Source organism: Glycine max, chromosome 16, assembly GCF_000004515.6.
Source record: "Glycine max cultivar Williams 82 chromosome 16, Glycine_max_v4.0, whole genome shotgun sequence".
NCBI lineage: Eukaryota > Viridiplantae > Streptophyta > Magnoliopsida > Fabales > Fabaceae > Glycine > Glycine max.
In genome coordinates, this window is record NC_038252.2 from 29,562,418 (window position 1) to 29,578,299 (window position 15,882).

The window sequence follows — 15,882 nt, forward strand, 5'->3', positions numbered from 1 at the left end:
TATTAAGAGATTGAAATGCTCGATCTATTTTCATTGAATCCAAAGCAAAATAGAATATCTAAAACCAAACTTGACTAGACAACAAGAATCAGTAGGGCTACTTACACTGTTGTCTTTTGTCAGCGTTGATACCATACCACTGCTGAACTTGAATTCTCTCTTTCATCCAATTATTGATTGCCGGATCTGCGAGACATTACAAGTGATAGTGTCCAGTTCCACACGTGTGACAAAAAACCCATATGTTGTTGCTGCTCTACAAATTTTGTCTCAACAACTTCACTGCCTACTAATCTTTGCTTTTTTCCCCCAACAGCAACCTCCTCCGAACAACAATTTTTTCTTTTCCTAAAAGGATCAGTGAATCGAATATCCTCCATGCTACTTTGCTCTTTCAATACATGGATTCCGCATTCGTCCCACGACAGGTTACATACAATCTCTGCATGGTTCCATTCACTCTTTGATATTTCTTCATCTAAATTATCTTTCATTTGAAGACGAAAAATAGATGTAGAAGGTGTTTTGCTGAAGCAGCCATCATGGAAACGGTCATGTTTATGTTCATGTTTCTTATTAATGATCACGCTGAGAACCAGCGAATCGGAAGAATATGCCTCAAAATGTGACTTAACAATGCAAAAAGTTATGGCTGGGAATTCGTTACGGAACCAGAAAAAAATTGATGGTCCCCGACTCTGGCACTCAAACCACTCTGGAATCTTTAATATTGGCAAACTAAAGTCAGTGTGTCCAGCCTCATGCAGTTCCTGTTAGTCATAAATAATTGATCAAGTTTAGCAACATTAAAATACTCTGCAATGACCAAATTGAAAACATAAAAAACACTACCTGATTCAGCAACATGCTTATGCTTGAGGAAGTCAAGTCTGGGGATTCTGTTGCGGCGAATCTTTCCAAGTTTGGAGGAATCCCTCTAATTTCTTGAAGACGATCGCAACCACTCAAAATAAGGATAGATAAAAAGCGGCATTCTTTGATGCATTCGGGAATGACTGTGCATTTACTCCCTTCTAGCCGTAAATTCTCCACATTTACAAACCATGAGAGAAATAGCGGAAGAAGCTCATCTGACAGTTCCAAAGTGAGAGAATGAACGCTTGAACACACGACTGAGGTCAATTTCAAAGCATCGTCTGGCAATAGCCTCCATTGCAAACGGCGAGCACTAATATCATATAGTTCTGGCATCATGCAGATGTTCGAAATGAGGGTGGCAGCATCAAAGTCCATTAACTGATCAGCACTTTCGGGTCCATGATCCAACTCCAACTCTTGAAGCCGAGTAAGATTTCGAAATGAAGGTGGGAGTTTTGTTATGGGACATTCGCTCAAGTCAAGTTCTGTTATATTTTCCATCTTTCCTAATATTTCAGGAAAACTCTCGAGACTGGAACAATACGAAAGATCAAGGCTTTCAAGAGAGGTCAACTTCAACGGTGGAAAACTCTTAAGCTCTGGGCAACCTTCAGCATTCAAGATTTTAAGCTTTCCCAATAAACCAACTGAATGGTGAATTCTAAATAAATTCAGACACTCACTAAATGACAAATTTTCCAAATTTGAGAGACAGGATACATCTGGTATCTCTGTTAAACTATCACACTCGTCCAAAATTAAACTTGTCAAATTCACGAGCGTCTGCAACGTAAAAGGGAAATAAAAAAATAAGTAAATCAATAAACAACAAGTGATTATTACTACAAAACGTTAAAAAAAAAAAAAAAAAAAACACATGAATAACCATAAAGTGAACTTATTACAATACAATATCAATGAAATGAACTCAATACACTTGCCTTTTCATAGAATGGATCCAACCCGACTGACGTAAAGCTACTATCCTGTGAAGGACATCTCCGCCTTTGCTTTTTCCAGACCCGCAACCTTTTCTTAGTGAATCGAATATCCTCCATGCTACTTTGCTCTTTCAATACATGGATTGCGTATTCGTCCCACAAATATTCACAACCAATCTCTGCACGGTTCCATTCATTCTTTAATAGTTCTTCATCTAAATAATCTTCCATTTTAAGACGAAAAACAGCTGTAGAAGGACCCATGCAGCATTCGGTAACATCCAAACTTACATGATTACTTTCATCTTCATCATTAATGAACACGTTGACAGCAAGCTCATCAAAGCAAAACTCTGTATCAATGCAAACAATTATGGCTGGGAATTTGTTACGGAACCAGAAAACAATTGACTCTCCCCGACTCTGGCACTCAAACCACTTTGGAATCTTTACTCTTGGCAAATTAACGTAGATGTCTCGAGCCTCATGCAGTTCCTGTTAGTCATAAATAATTCATCAAGTTTAGTAACATTAAAATACTCTGTCAATGACCAAATTGAAAACATAAAAAACACTACCTGATTCAGGAACATGCTTATGCTTGAGGAAGTCAAGGCTGGGCATCCTGTTGCAGAGAATTTTTTCAAGTTTGGAGGAATCCCTCTAATTTCTTGAAGACGAGCGCAACCATCCACAATAAGGGTAGTTAAAAAGCGGCATTCTTCGATGCATTCGGGAATACTCTCGAGATTGACACAATACGAAAGTTTAAGCCATTCAAGAGAGGTCAACTTCAACGGTGGAAAACTCTCAAGCTTTCGGCAACCTTTAGCATCCAAGATTTTAAGCTTTTCCAATAAACCAACTGAAGGGTGAATTGTAAATAAATTCCTACAATCTTTAAATGACAATTTTTCCAATTTTGAGAGACAGGATACATCTGGTATCTCTGTTAAACTATCACACTCGTCCAAAATTAAACTTGTCAAATTCACGACACTCTGCAACGTAAAAAGGAAATAAAAAAAGAAGTAAATCAATAAACAAGAAGTGATTATTACTACAAAACGTAAAATAAAAAACACATATAAATAACCATAAAGTGAACTTGTAACAATACAATATCAATGAAATGAACTGAATACACTTGCCTTATCAAATAATGGAGCCAACCCGAGTGACGTAAAGTTACTATGGGGTAACTTGCATATAGCAAGTTGCTTTGGGTTAAAATTATGTGGCAAATCCTGTGAAGGACATCTCCACCATTCCAATACTCTTAAAGAATTCGGAAGATGTTTGGGACCTTTGGAAAAACAAGCACTCTTGATAATAAGTGTTTTGAGATTTTCCATCTTCTTTAAGGCATCTCCGTCCCATTCTACTTCTTTTCCAAATGAGGAAAAATTCATACATATGATTTCAATCTTTCCAGTCCCCTTTTAACACAAAAATCATGAATCAGCCACAGTACATGGATATGGGACTTTAAAATGCCTATTTAGAGAAATGTACACATTATAAAGCAAAAAATACTTGGGACAAGAGCATATAATAATTAAAAGAGATAATTCACGTTTAAAGATGAAAACCAAACCATTCAGTGTATTAATTTTACTTACCTTTTTTTCTTGTAAAACTTCCTTTATATCCTCATGGGACCATAACCTGCTACGTTTCCCAGGCTCTTTTGGTGATTCTCTTCGGACAATTTCTTTACCCACGTCTTCTATCAAGTCATGCAATCTCATGACCTCCTTATCATACCATGACCTATGAATGTTTATCAGAGATTTTTCAACCAACACCCCAATATCATATTTCATGGAACGACCATAATGAGCATAAAGTATATCTTGAACCTTTGCCAATTCATAATCTTTGAAGCAACAAGCAATATCAAGAAAAATACTTTTCTCATCTTCATTCAAAGCATCATAACTTACTTTAAGTGTCATATAGATACTTTTATCAGGACTTCTTTCATATCCATCTAGAACAGATTCCCATTCTTCTATACTTTTTCCAAATAAGTTGGAACCTATTACTTTTAAAGCCAATGGAAGGCCTGAAGCATAAGTTACCGCTCGATTCAAAATATCATGGTAACTTGGATCAACTTTTTTTTCCAACCCAAAAGCCTTCTGAGTAAGTAATTGAAGAGCATGTTTCTCATTCAACTCTCTCACCTTATATGTTCTTTTAACATTGTGAAGCACTAACAATTGTTCATCTCGAGTGGTGATGATGACTCTACTACCACGACCAAACCAATCAGGGCTGTCAATAATCGCTTGTAACTGTTCATGTTCATTAACATCATCTAGAACCAGAAGAACCTTCTTTTCCTTGAGCTTACGCTTTATTATGTCAGTTCCTTCTCTCGAATTTGTTACTTCAATTTTCATATCTCCAACTGTTTTAGAAAGAAGGATGTTTTGGAGACTTTCTAACCCCTTTTTGTTGGAAGTTTCTCTCACATTTTCAAGAAAGCAACAGGCTTCAAAATGGCAAGCAATGGAATTATAGACTGCGACAGCAAGTGTTGTTTTACCCACTCCGCCAAGTCCATGGATCCCCACCATGTGGACAACATCATCAGCTCCAACATCCAGAAGCGACTTTACTGCTAGCACCGGTGACTTTAGCCCAACCAGGACATCCGAAACATATAAAAGATTACGATTAAACTTGCTAGGCACCGATTCAACTATCTCCTTAATAAAATCGTATTCATATTTGTCCCTGTTCAATAAAAAAATTGTTTGAAGTCAGACTAAACACCTCATGTCCATTTGTTTGAAGTATTTTGATCCTAAGTTACAAAATTCACTCACGTACTTCACCATAAAACCATGAATTGGTTCGTGCATACCAATCACATGACTCATTTTCGAGCTTTTTCGTTAAAATTTGTAAGTAAATTCCTGATGAAGGACCAGAAACGATGGAGAAAATTGCATATTGTAACTCAAACAAAATAAACTACTTTAGAGGTACAAAAGATATATTTTGGAGATTTTTTATAAAAAAAGTTATAGCTCTTGCATATTAAAATGTTTAATATATCCAAAAAAAAGTTATCCCTTTTACCATGTTTTCTAATATTTATATTCTCACTAGAAGATGGGAAAGTGATATTTCTCTAATACACAAGTGACTTTCTTTTTTATTTTAATTACTTTAAATTTTGTTATAAAAAATACTAATTTTTATTTAAATTATTTTAAAATTTAAAAATTATTCTCATGCATATTAAAATGTTTAATATATCTAAAAATGATATTATCATGTTAAATTCCTAAAAATATAAAAAAAAATTCTGTAAAACAAACACACAATTTTATGTAATTAAAATTAATAATATATATTATATTATAATTAGAACTTATAATAAATAAATTTATATAAATTTATTTTTATATTATAAATTAAAATATATAATTTGAAAAGTGGAATTTTCTTCTCTTTACTTTGTGAATTAAATATTCTTAATTTTTTATATATAATATTCTTAATGTTTTTCTCTTCTCTTATTCGAAAGCATACACACCATCTTACAATAAAATATATAACCTTATTTTTTTGGATCACCAACTAATAACCTTATTAATATGTTCTCTAAATACTTAATTGGCAACTATATTTCAACTCCTTCAATAAGAATATTTTAATAGAAAAAATATTGTCATAATAATCAATAATTTGGATAAGTAATAATTTTCTTAAAAACAATGCATATCTCCTTGAAAGACAACATAAAGTAGAGCATCTGCCATCTAAGTATATCATTACAATTGCCCATATTAGGTTTTCTTTTTCTCCATACTACACGCTTTCTCTCTCCAAAATCCTTAAAATACACTTGTTTCAAAACTAATTTCCAAACTACACCCGATTTTTAAGATAGTTAAATGAAATTAAAACATAATAAAAGAAATATAATAAAACAAAAATAACTGAACTAACAATAACGATTCAAACATCAAAATGACAAAACTAAAAAATTACAATGTTAACTAAATTTATTTTAAGTTTTTTATTAATACAAAAATATTATTTAAAAACAAATAAAATGTTAACTAAAAAAATTAAAATTCATTTTTAAAATTACTATAATAAAAAAAATGGTCGTTGAGAAGTCGGATTGTCAGCTCCCGACTTCTCATAGGCTTGAAAATCAGATGTACTTTGGGAATTAATTTTGAAACTAGTATATTTTAAGGATTTTGGAGAGAGAAAGTGTATAGTACTAGAAAAAACCGCTCATATGCCCTGTTTGCACGAATCAGGAAAAAAAAACATTAGATAAATTATAAAATATAATGAAAGACATTTAAATAATTTTAAATTATGAATATTCATAAAATATAAATACCTTTCTATTCATCTTCATCGTGTTAAAAATTGAAATCGTAACGGATTTCACCTAAGGCTTCTAGTTTTCTTGTCATCGCTATATGTGGACCTACTACACCAAGCACCAGCTATACATAGTACATGTTTCATCTACCCAAAATTTGATAAATGAGGGCTACAGCTATAGCTTGTACAATTTACTATTTCCAGTATAAAAAAATATATATTATGGAGATTTTTTTTATAAAAAAAGTTATAGAAAATATAAATTTGTCCTAAAGAGGCTCGTTAGTAAGATCAAATAAACAATAATATTTTAAAAACAATAATAATTATTATCTTTCCTTAGTCTTATATCTAGGTACAAAAGACAATATTATTTTTTAAATAAACTTAAAATGATAATAAATCTATCGATTAAAGTGTAACTGATAAATTATATTAATAAAAAAATATATCATAAAGTTCAAATAAACTATCACAAATAAATAACATTAAGTCCAATTGTCAGTAATATTACCACTTCAAATATTTTATATGAATTAAAATTTTGTTGGCAGCTTATTAATTTATACATTAGAACATATTATAAATTTAAATAGTGTACCGGTTGTACATGATTATAATTTGATCTCTTTAAAATTGAACATTAAAGTGTGATTAGACAAGTCAAAATTAAAGAATTTAAAATAAAGTAAGTGAGGAAGGGTACGTACCCATCAGGTTGGAAATGATGGCCAGAAAAGTTAGAAACTTGTTGCAGAGCCATCTTCCAGATCTGAAGCTTCTCCATGTAATTAGACTTCAACTTCTTTTCATGATTAGCCAGTGCTTCTCCAAAACTACCTCTGTGGTATCGGACATCTGAAGGATCCACTTTATAAAAAACTGGCAAAATCGACCGATCACTCTTCCCCTTAGTAAAGTTAAGGATGTGAGTGAGTTCGTTTAAGCAAAAGGAGGAAGATGCGTAGTTTTCAGAGAGCACGATGATGAAAATCTTGGACTTCTCAATTGCCTCCTCAAGTGCTTTTGTGATTTCGTGCCCTTTCTGGAGCTCCTCGTCATCAATGAAGGTGTCAATTCCCCTTTCCCGGAGGACATTGTAGAGATTGCCAGTGAAACCATGACGAGTATCTTCCCCTCGGAAGCTGAGGAACACATCGTAGGAGGATGATCGCACAGCCATTAGAACTTCGAATAAAGGTTTCTAAGATTGTAGATGGAGGAGTGTTGGGGCTCCATTCTAATCAAACAAGAAACTTATAGGCTTAAGCTTATAGCGTTTCTGTGAAGCTTCATATCTTTTTTTTTTTTTTTTTAACTATGACCATGCGTTCTCTACGAAACTTCAAAGAGGTTTCTATGAAGTTTCCTATGTCTTTTTCTTTCACTATTTCCTTGATGGAGGAGTGTTTTTTTTTTAACTATGACCATGCGTTCTCTACGTAATTGGTATGACAGTGACCATCGTTTGGATGAAAATGAAAAGTAAACACAGACATGTCAGCCTTTTTTACTAAATTTTTCCTTTTTTTCTAAATAAACATGTCAAGATCTAGTTAATATATGATAAGATTTTAATATTAATTAAATCTCTCATATTCCATTTCAAATTCAAAATATCGTATATTTATATTTTTATAAGAAGAAAAAAATATATATAAAATTTAAAATTTCAAATATTTTAATATTTATAGAGATAGTAAAATATATTTTAAACTTTTTTTATTTCATGGATGCAGTGTTGGGTTTGTTCCCATGATCGAAGGGGCCCAAAAAAAATTTAGACAGTTATAGTGTGGAAGAAAGAAAAATTCAATTCCTTTTAACGATAGCTTTATTTTGTTAGTTTTTCTATAAAAAAACTAATTCCTAAATTTTAACTTTTCCAACACTCAAGCTAACAAAATGATTTTTAAAAAAAACTTATACGAATTATTAATTTTTATGACACAAGTTTTTTTTTAAGCCATACAGATTAATAATGCGTATGACTTTCAACTAACAGAAAATACATTTTTTTTTAAAGACTTAAGCCGGCCGGATGGTTAATCTACTTGTGACTTCGACCTCAACTAGAAGATAGTAAATTTCAGTTGACCGTGTAATAAGATAAGATTACGTTAGAAATTCATCTTGTACAAGAAATGAAAATTAAGTTGGCACTTTTGGGTGGGGTGAAGGAAGCCATGATTTTTCATCTTTGGCTGGGACCAAAAGGCTGAAAAAGAGAAAGGTTATCTGGCAGAGCAGTTAATATTGACTAGGGGCAGAAGGCATACAATTTTAAGGTCACTTTCGAAACAAACAAACCCGTGACCAAACACGGAATCATATACCTACTTTACTTTGGATCAAACACCACAAGAAAAAGGCCCTTAATAAGGGAAGGACATTTTTTAACTAGCCTTACTTTCGGCTTTTGTGCAAGTGCAACAACGTTCAGTAGTTGAACTTGAATGCACTAGGATGGATTATCCGGTCAAGAAAAACTATAGCTGGTCAACGTTGTCAGCGAATACGTGCGTGATCGACACTACAGAATTTAGCAATAATTGCCCCTACTAATATATTGGTTTCATAGATTCCTTAAGGATGATGATAATGATCTGGACAGAACCACTGTCGGATCTAGATCTTAAATCTTAATAACTCGAATTTATGACGCGTTCATGAAAGTGACAACCATATCGAACCTAAACCAAACTATTATGTTCACTAGTGGAGAGTCCGTCTAATGCACGGGACGATATTTTACTGTAAATGTTAAAAATACTATTAATCAAGATCCTGTTTGTATATAATAACATAAAAAATGTTTGTAAAAAAAGATGATGATGTCTGAAATATTTTGAAATTGTTGAAAATAATATAAAAGAAACATAGGAGATGAAGGAAAAAATATTGCGGGTTTGCAGTCTAATTATTGGTAATAGTTACTGTTTGATTTCTATTTTAGATGTTGTTCATGATTTTTGAGTATTTACATGTAAGAGGGGTCAAATTTGTATAATTAGTGGGCACATGTGACTGTGATCTGCTATACTAAATTAACCAATCATTTTTTACCACGTTGAAGCAAAAGTTCACAAAATAAATATAAATACAAAAAGATAAACAAAACACTGAACAAAATTAGCAGTACGAAAATGTGGATAATATTTAAATTTTAGTGGTGCAAAAGGGCAGTAGTAGCAAACATATTGTTTGATAACAAAAGGAAAAGTAAAGATATTGTCTGATAAGAGGACGAAACAAAAAAGGCAAATTATTGAAGCTTTTTAAAATTAAAGATGGTTATAAAAGAACTCATTCGTCGAAGTTGATGTCGTCGTTGTCCTATTCAATAACTTTTCTGATGAGCAATTCCCATGCATGCTCGTCAAAACGGTAGTAGAAGGCTACCTAATCTCCGGGTGTCAAATTTTTGTCATGAATAAAGTTGAACCATGATTGTGTGATTGCTGGGATGTCATTGTGGATGTTGAGTTGCCACTGGGTGCGTTTTGGAAGGTCGTGCTGTATGGTAATACTTTTCTTTGAACCATAGATGAATCTGGAAGCTGCTGCGGGAAGTATCTGTATGATCAACACAAAGGATGGGCAAAGAATTTGATGAGGAATGGAAAGAAAAAAGCAACAACAAACTATTATATATTGAAAAAAGTGTAGTAAAACTCACCAAAGGCTGGTTGTTCTGTATCATGTCATCTATGATATCAGTTGTAAAAATGTATGTACATACAACCGGCTTTAGGCGGGACTGGCAGTGTGTAGGTCCGTCAACATGAACCGTGAAAGTTGTATTTTTGTCAGCAACAACGAAACGTAGAATGACACTCTCATTTAGATTGTGTGCCTTTCTAAAATCGTTTAAACCATCAGCAAAGAAACATTTGGTACCAAGTGTCCTTACTCTGATGAAATGTATATTTCCATCAAAGTGGAATAACACATATTTTGGGTAATTGCGAATCCATTGCCTATGATAAGAGTATGGAACTTGTAGAAGGTTCTGCAGGCAAAAGAAGTGAAGCGAAGTAGTTGATAAAAAATGGAAATGAAGTTAAGTAGAAAATAGTTGTGTATGTGAATTGTTACCTTTTGAACACGGAAGGGTGCCATAAATCTGATGTTGTCCATTGGATCGGATGGGAACTACACGAATAATGTGAAAATAGTAAGTAACGAAAGGAACAGAGCAAATAGATATAACAACGATGAAAATGAGAAGCACACGAAATAAGTTACAATTGTGGAGCGGGAACCAGAAGTGGCCATAGTTGTTTGTTTTGGTAAGATGCGAAGAAGTTGAATAGGGAATGTAGTATATACATAGATATATGTGTGTGTGTGTGTGTGTGTGTGTGTGTGTGTGTGTGTGTGTGTGTGTGTGTATATATATATATATATAGTGGATATGTAGTATTTGTTGGGGTTGTAACTGGCGATGGTGTTAGATCGATATAAACACCGATTTAATTAACAAATTAAATGGTGACTCTCCGTTGATGGTTTCAAAAAAGAGTTGTGAAGAGTCACAACTGGTGGATGTATACAGCGCTGACGTCTCCCGTTATTATTATTTTAGAGTACGAATGTATGTTAATGATTACATCTAATGTAGTATATGGAGATACAACTGCAGTAATTGTGCAGTGCATTTATTAGAAAGGTTCCTGAGTGGTATAAGTCTTATTTGGGAGGAGAAAGCAGTTTTTTTTGTAGACAAAGTGGAAGTTCAGAAGGCAAACCAATAGCAGAGTAAGCAGGGATAGAAAGCGTGTATGTAGTGGGAAAAGTAAGCGTTCAGTAGCAATTGTGCAGCGTATTTATTAGGAATGCGGTTTCGCTGCTGATGCTTTGATTTGGAAGTAGATAAGTTGTATTTTTTTGTAGACTCTGGAAGTTTAAAAGGCAATCGAATAGTAGTGTAAGCACGAATAGAAAATATGCAGGGGTGGTCTAGGGAGTTGGAAAACATTATGATTAAATCACATTAAATTTAAAAAGGAGTTTAATTTAATTGACCATAATATGCATTTGTATGTGTAATTCATAAATGATTATGTGATTTGTAATTATATAAATAAATTACTATCAAATACACAATTTGATATTGACCATTTGATATAAATTTTCAAATAAGATTTGTAGTATTGAATAAATTGGTTGAAGTTGCATTGATTTCCCGGAAATCAGCATAGCAATTTTGCAATGCAACAACATACATGGTACATGTGTTATATGTCAGAGTGAATAAAACAATCAAACAGAAAGGTTAAATGAAATTGTATTGTACGATGAAAGAATACATGTTTATAAATTGGCAAAGACTTCCTTGTAAACAACATTAGTGGTAATATTTTTTGGATTACCGTCATTGTCATGTATGAGAATATGAAGTTCGTCTTTGCTTTTAACCCTTGAAAGTGCAACATATAGTTGGCCATGGCTAAAAACTGGGTGTGGCAAATACAGTCCTACGTGTTGTAATGATTATCCCTGAGACTTGTTTATAGTCATAGCATAAGAAACTATGAATGGAAACTGCCTCTTGATAAGTTTGAATGGCCATGGAGATTCAAAAGGAGACATATTTATTATGGGTATGTATGTCCTATTTCCTGTATTAGGCCCAGTAATTACTTCGGCCTCAATCACATTAGATCCAAGTTTTGTGATGATGAGCCTAGTTCCATTGCACAGTCCATCAGTTTGGTCGAGATTTCATATTAGCATGATTGGAGTCCCGACCTTAAGTTTTAATTTATGATTAGGTATACATGATGTTTGCAATGAATACAAGAATTCAGGTGGCAATAATGCGAAAGCAGGATTGAGCAGTTCATCTGATTTATCGATACTATCTGCGCTGCAATACTCCCTTTCGTTATTGGGTATAAGTGATAAGACATAATCATTTATTTTGTCAACAATTTCCTTTTTAGTAGCAAGAACAACTCTTTTTTGCAAGTAATATGTGTTACTATAGTTATCCATCAAGTTGGGATAAGTGGCTTCAACAATAACATGGATAGGATCACCATAATCCATTATAAGAAACTCATATGGGATGGTGATTTCTGAAAATCCGTCATTATGTTGTCCAATTTTTCCATCTCCTATGTCAAGTAGCCATTCTGAAAATTGTTTGAGCTCTTCATTGTTGGCCTATTGGGGAGCAGTTGATAGCAATCTCATGTTTTTTGTGAGCTTAAGAATTTGGCAATGGTCCCAAATGTATGATGCATTTATAGTTGCATGAACGATGTCTGAGTGATTACCGTTTGGAACAATTGGCAAGATCTGTCGGAAATCTCCACCAAAAACAATAATTTTTCCTCCAAAAGGCACATTGTTCTGCATGATGTCTTTAAGACTTTTATCTAGTTCCTTAAATGCAAATTTGTGACACATTGGAGCTTCATCCCAGACTATTAGTTTTGTAACCTTTAATAATTCAGCTAACTCACTGCCTTGATGAATATTGCATGTTGAATTTTGTGTTGCAGGGACTGGTATAGCAAATTTGGAATGTGTTATCTGACCACCAGGCTAGAGTAATGAAGCAATTCCACTTGAAGCAACTGTACAAACAATTCCACCATTGGAGCATATAGCAGATGATAAGGTTGTCCAAACAAATGTTTTGCCAGTTCCACCATATCCATAGAGGAAGTAAACTGCAGCTGATTGAGTGTTAACTACACGCATAATGATATCGACAATAGTTTTTTGCTCATCTGTAATTATATATTGACATATTAAGAAATAGTAATATATGCTACTATGATTAAGGACTTGCTGAATAAAATATGTTATAATTTGTGAATACCTGTGAGCAAATGGTATGCTGTGTTGAATTCTGCTGCTAGCATTTCTTTGTCATATGCCATTTCATTATGGATCAGTTTATTATGATGTTGGTTGGGTGCATATCCTATTGGGTATGGCATGGATGGAAAATCTCGCAAGCTCCTTCTATTGGCTTGTAGCATATTCTCAATCTCAGTCAAGCATAAATGAATTGTTTCCTTTTCAGTAAGGTGGATACCTGTGATTAGTAAAATAAGAAACACAATGATTATGAGTAAACAATAATTATTGAGAATATATAAGATTACCTTGTTTTCTATGATTGAATGTGATATCATCTGCCATCCATTGCCATGTCTGCTACCAAACATATTCTGGTCTGTCCATGGTGTTCATAAATAAAAGCTTGACAAATAATTTTCTTAGGTAGTGTGCAGTACCCCAATTATTAACTTCTTGTAAAGCACTAATAAATTCTTGATCACTACCTAGAAAGCCTTTTGCAAAACATGCTTCCCTAAATGTAGCATATAGGACACCATTGACTGTTCTAATGTCACTGTAAGACTATGCACCTTTGGCAGTGGATAGCATCATTCTAAGGTAAAACAGTTCACCAGCTGAAGGTAGGACCCATATGAGTCTGCTTATTGTATTCCCTTGTTTTCTTGGTTGCCAGCATCTTTTGCGGGCAACATAAACAAATCTTGAGATATATTGATGATATGTAAGATCCCGTCCATAAGAACATACTATGTTAGAATGCATCTAGGCTATGAACATGGATTCTTTGATTGTGTTCTTTGATAGGACTTCACCTATTTGTTGATCATCTGTCCAGTAAACATGTTGTTGATTTTCAAGGTGGAAATATAGCCGCTCTACTGCTGGGGAACGCCCATGCATTGGGAATGCGAAAATTTTCCAACATGCTTCTGGGGGAGATACATATCTAATGATTCAAGTAGCATAGATATATTGTTGAAGATAGAGTCAGACGTTGGTAAGTTTGAGTAAAATATATAACATTTAATAAATGAATTTATGTAAAATGATGTTTTTATTTTAATCAGGTAAGAATAGAAGCATACCTGCAATCAAGATATGGTTGAATTTCATCTTGAATCTGAGAGTGATCACCATTCGTGCTGTGATGATTTTGAAGAGTAGCTCTGATACGGTCAGAACCTTTGTTGATGTATTTGAACAGATATTTAATGGATGTACTTTGATTACACCATTCCACATTTAGGTGTGTTTTATACTTCAATAAGAGTTGTGGATTGTATGGTACAACAAATCTGTTATCTAGTTCAATTCCATTTTTCATTACTGTACGTCCATCATTTCTCCTCCTATAAATTAGGAATCCAGCCTGGTCAACAATTGTTGCTCCATGAAATTTTTTTGGAAAACATCTAATACACTTTCCATTGACCATACATGGTGATCTTTTATTTGCAAACCCACATGGTCCATGCATCATATGGTTGGAGACAATTTCAAATAATTCTGGCTGGGTGCGTTTGTTAGGTATTTTTGCTGAAATGATTTGATCAATATCCTCTGGATTTGGTAATTTGTTTGAAGGGTGCAGAAAGATTAAAATGTGGGCGTGTGGCAATCCTCTTTTTTGCCACTCAATTATATAAATAACTGCAATAAACTTGCATCAGTGATACTATAAACATCAATTTAGAAAGTAGGGAAAAAGTTGCATAATTTTTTATCACTTACATCCAATAATGTTACCAAAGATATTGGCATGTTTTAAGTCATTCATCAAATGATTGAGTTTTATTTTGAAAACTTGTGTGATAATATCAGGGTAATTATTGGGGGTGAGATTGGATTGTGTGACCTTGCATTGTATTTCTGGCCATGTTGGATTACATGTTATTGTTAAGAATAGGTCTGGAAATCCAAGATGTCCACAAATTGTCATGCTATCAAAATGCAGTTGCTCCATATATCTTTGACTACCAACAAAACTACTTGGCAGTATGATTCTCTTTCCTTTGTCCCTACCAAGTGTTTCAGGATGATCATTAGAGGCAGTTAAATTGATGTATTTGTCAACCCTGAGTTGTTGTTGATGTTGTCTCACATAGTTAAGTTTTTGAGACTCAATCATATAATATCCATCAACAATCCATTGCTGAAATAATCTTCTGGAATGAAGTATAGTCTGGGGTTCGTTGGTTCTTGACTGTAGCCTGTAACAAAAATATTTGCGCAATGTGACTTTTTTCCTCTTTGCAGTATGTATATTGGCATGATCTTTGTGAGGTATATCTAGTCTGTAACCATCTTCTCCTTTTGGGTATAAAAGTGGATATTGCAAAGGCAATTATGCAGGATGAAGTTCATGTATTCTCTTCAGAAGTCCGGATTGTTTTTCTATTATGATATCTCTTTTATCAGCTGAGTGTTCATCACCAACAATCAAAGCAGCAACTTCAATGGTTGTTGGTAAGTTATACAACCTTCCGTATGTTTGCCTTTGACTAATCAATTTTATCTTTAGGTCTGGAAGTGTAGCAGATTGCAATTTGTCCCTAGCCATCATAAACTTTTGGGCATAATGATTGTGATGATCGAGCATGTCTTTAATTGCAATGATAATCTGTTCATCAAGCATATCGTGCATGCTGTAAATTAAAAATTAGTCAGAGCAGTATAGGCAGCTATTTGAATATGTAAATTTATATAGGTGTAACATAAGTATAAATACTAACGGATTTTGTGAAAGTCTGTTGATGATTTCATTGTCTGTATCATAAATATATAGTTGTGCAAACTTAGGTGGGTTATTAGGCATAGGGAGGAGGCTGCCAATAAGATGATGTGTTTGGCCATGTATACGGAAAGTTGGAGGTCC

General features: G+C 33.6%; 1 protein-coding gene across 3 annotated transcripts; it reads right to left on the reverse strand.

The window, feature by feature from the left end:
* LOC547562 (resistance protein MG23) lies at positions 1 to 7,551 on the reverse strand. Of its 3 annotated transcripts, NM_001371836.1 has the most exons (7): positions 6,896 to 7,524; positions 3,443 to 4,565; positions 2,972 to 3,259; positions 2,399 to 2,821; positions 1,821 to 2,315; positions 853 to 1,662; positions 1 to 770 (listed from the first exon to the last, which is right to left on the reverse strand). In NM_001371836.1, the coding sequence occupies exons 1-7, from the start codon at positions 7,366 to 7,368 to the stop codon at positions 171 to 173; spliced, it is 4,212 nt and encodes a 1,403-aa protein (NP_001358765.1). In that variant the 5' UTR covers positions 7,369 to 7,524; the 3' UTR covers positions 1 to 170. The 3 variants fall into 3 exon arrangements, with proteins under 3 accessions (NP_001358765.1, XP_025981791.1, XP_040866132.1); XM_026126006.2 differs by lacking the exon at positions 2,972 to 3,259 and having other exon boundaries at positions 3 to 770; positions 6,896 to 7,551; XM_041010198.1 differs by lacking the exons at positions 1 to 770; positions 853 to 1,662 and having other exon boundaries at positions 1,822 to 1,999; positions 2,112 to 2,315; positions 6,896 to 7,551.
* Between the last annotated feature and the right edge of the window lie 8,331 nt (positions 7,552 to 15,882).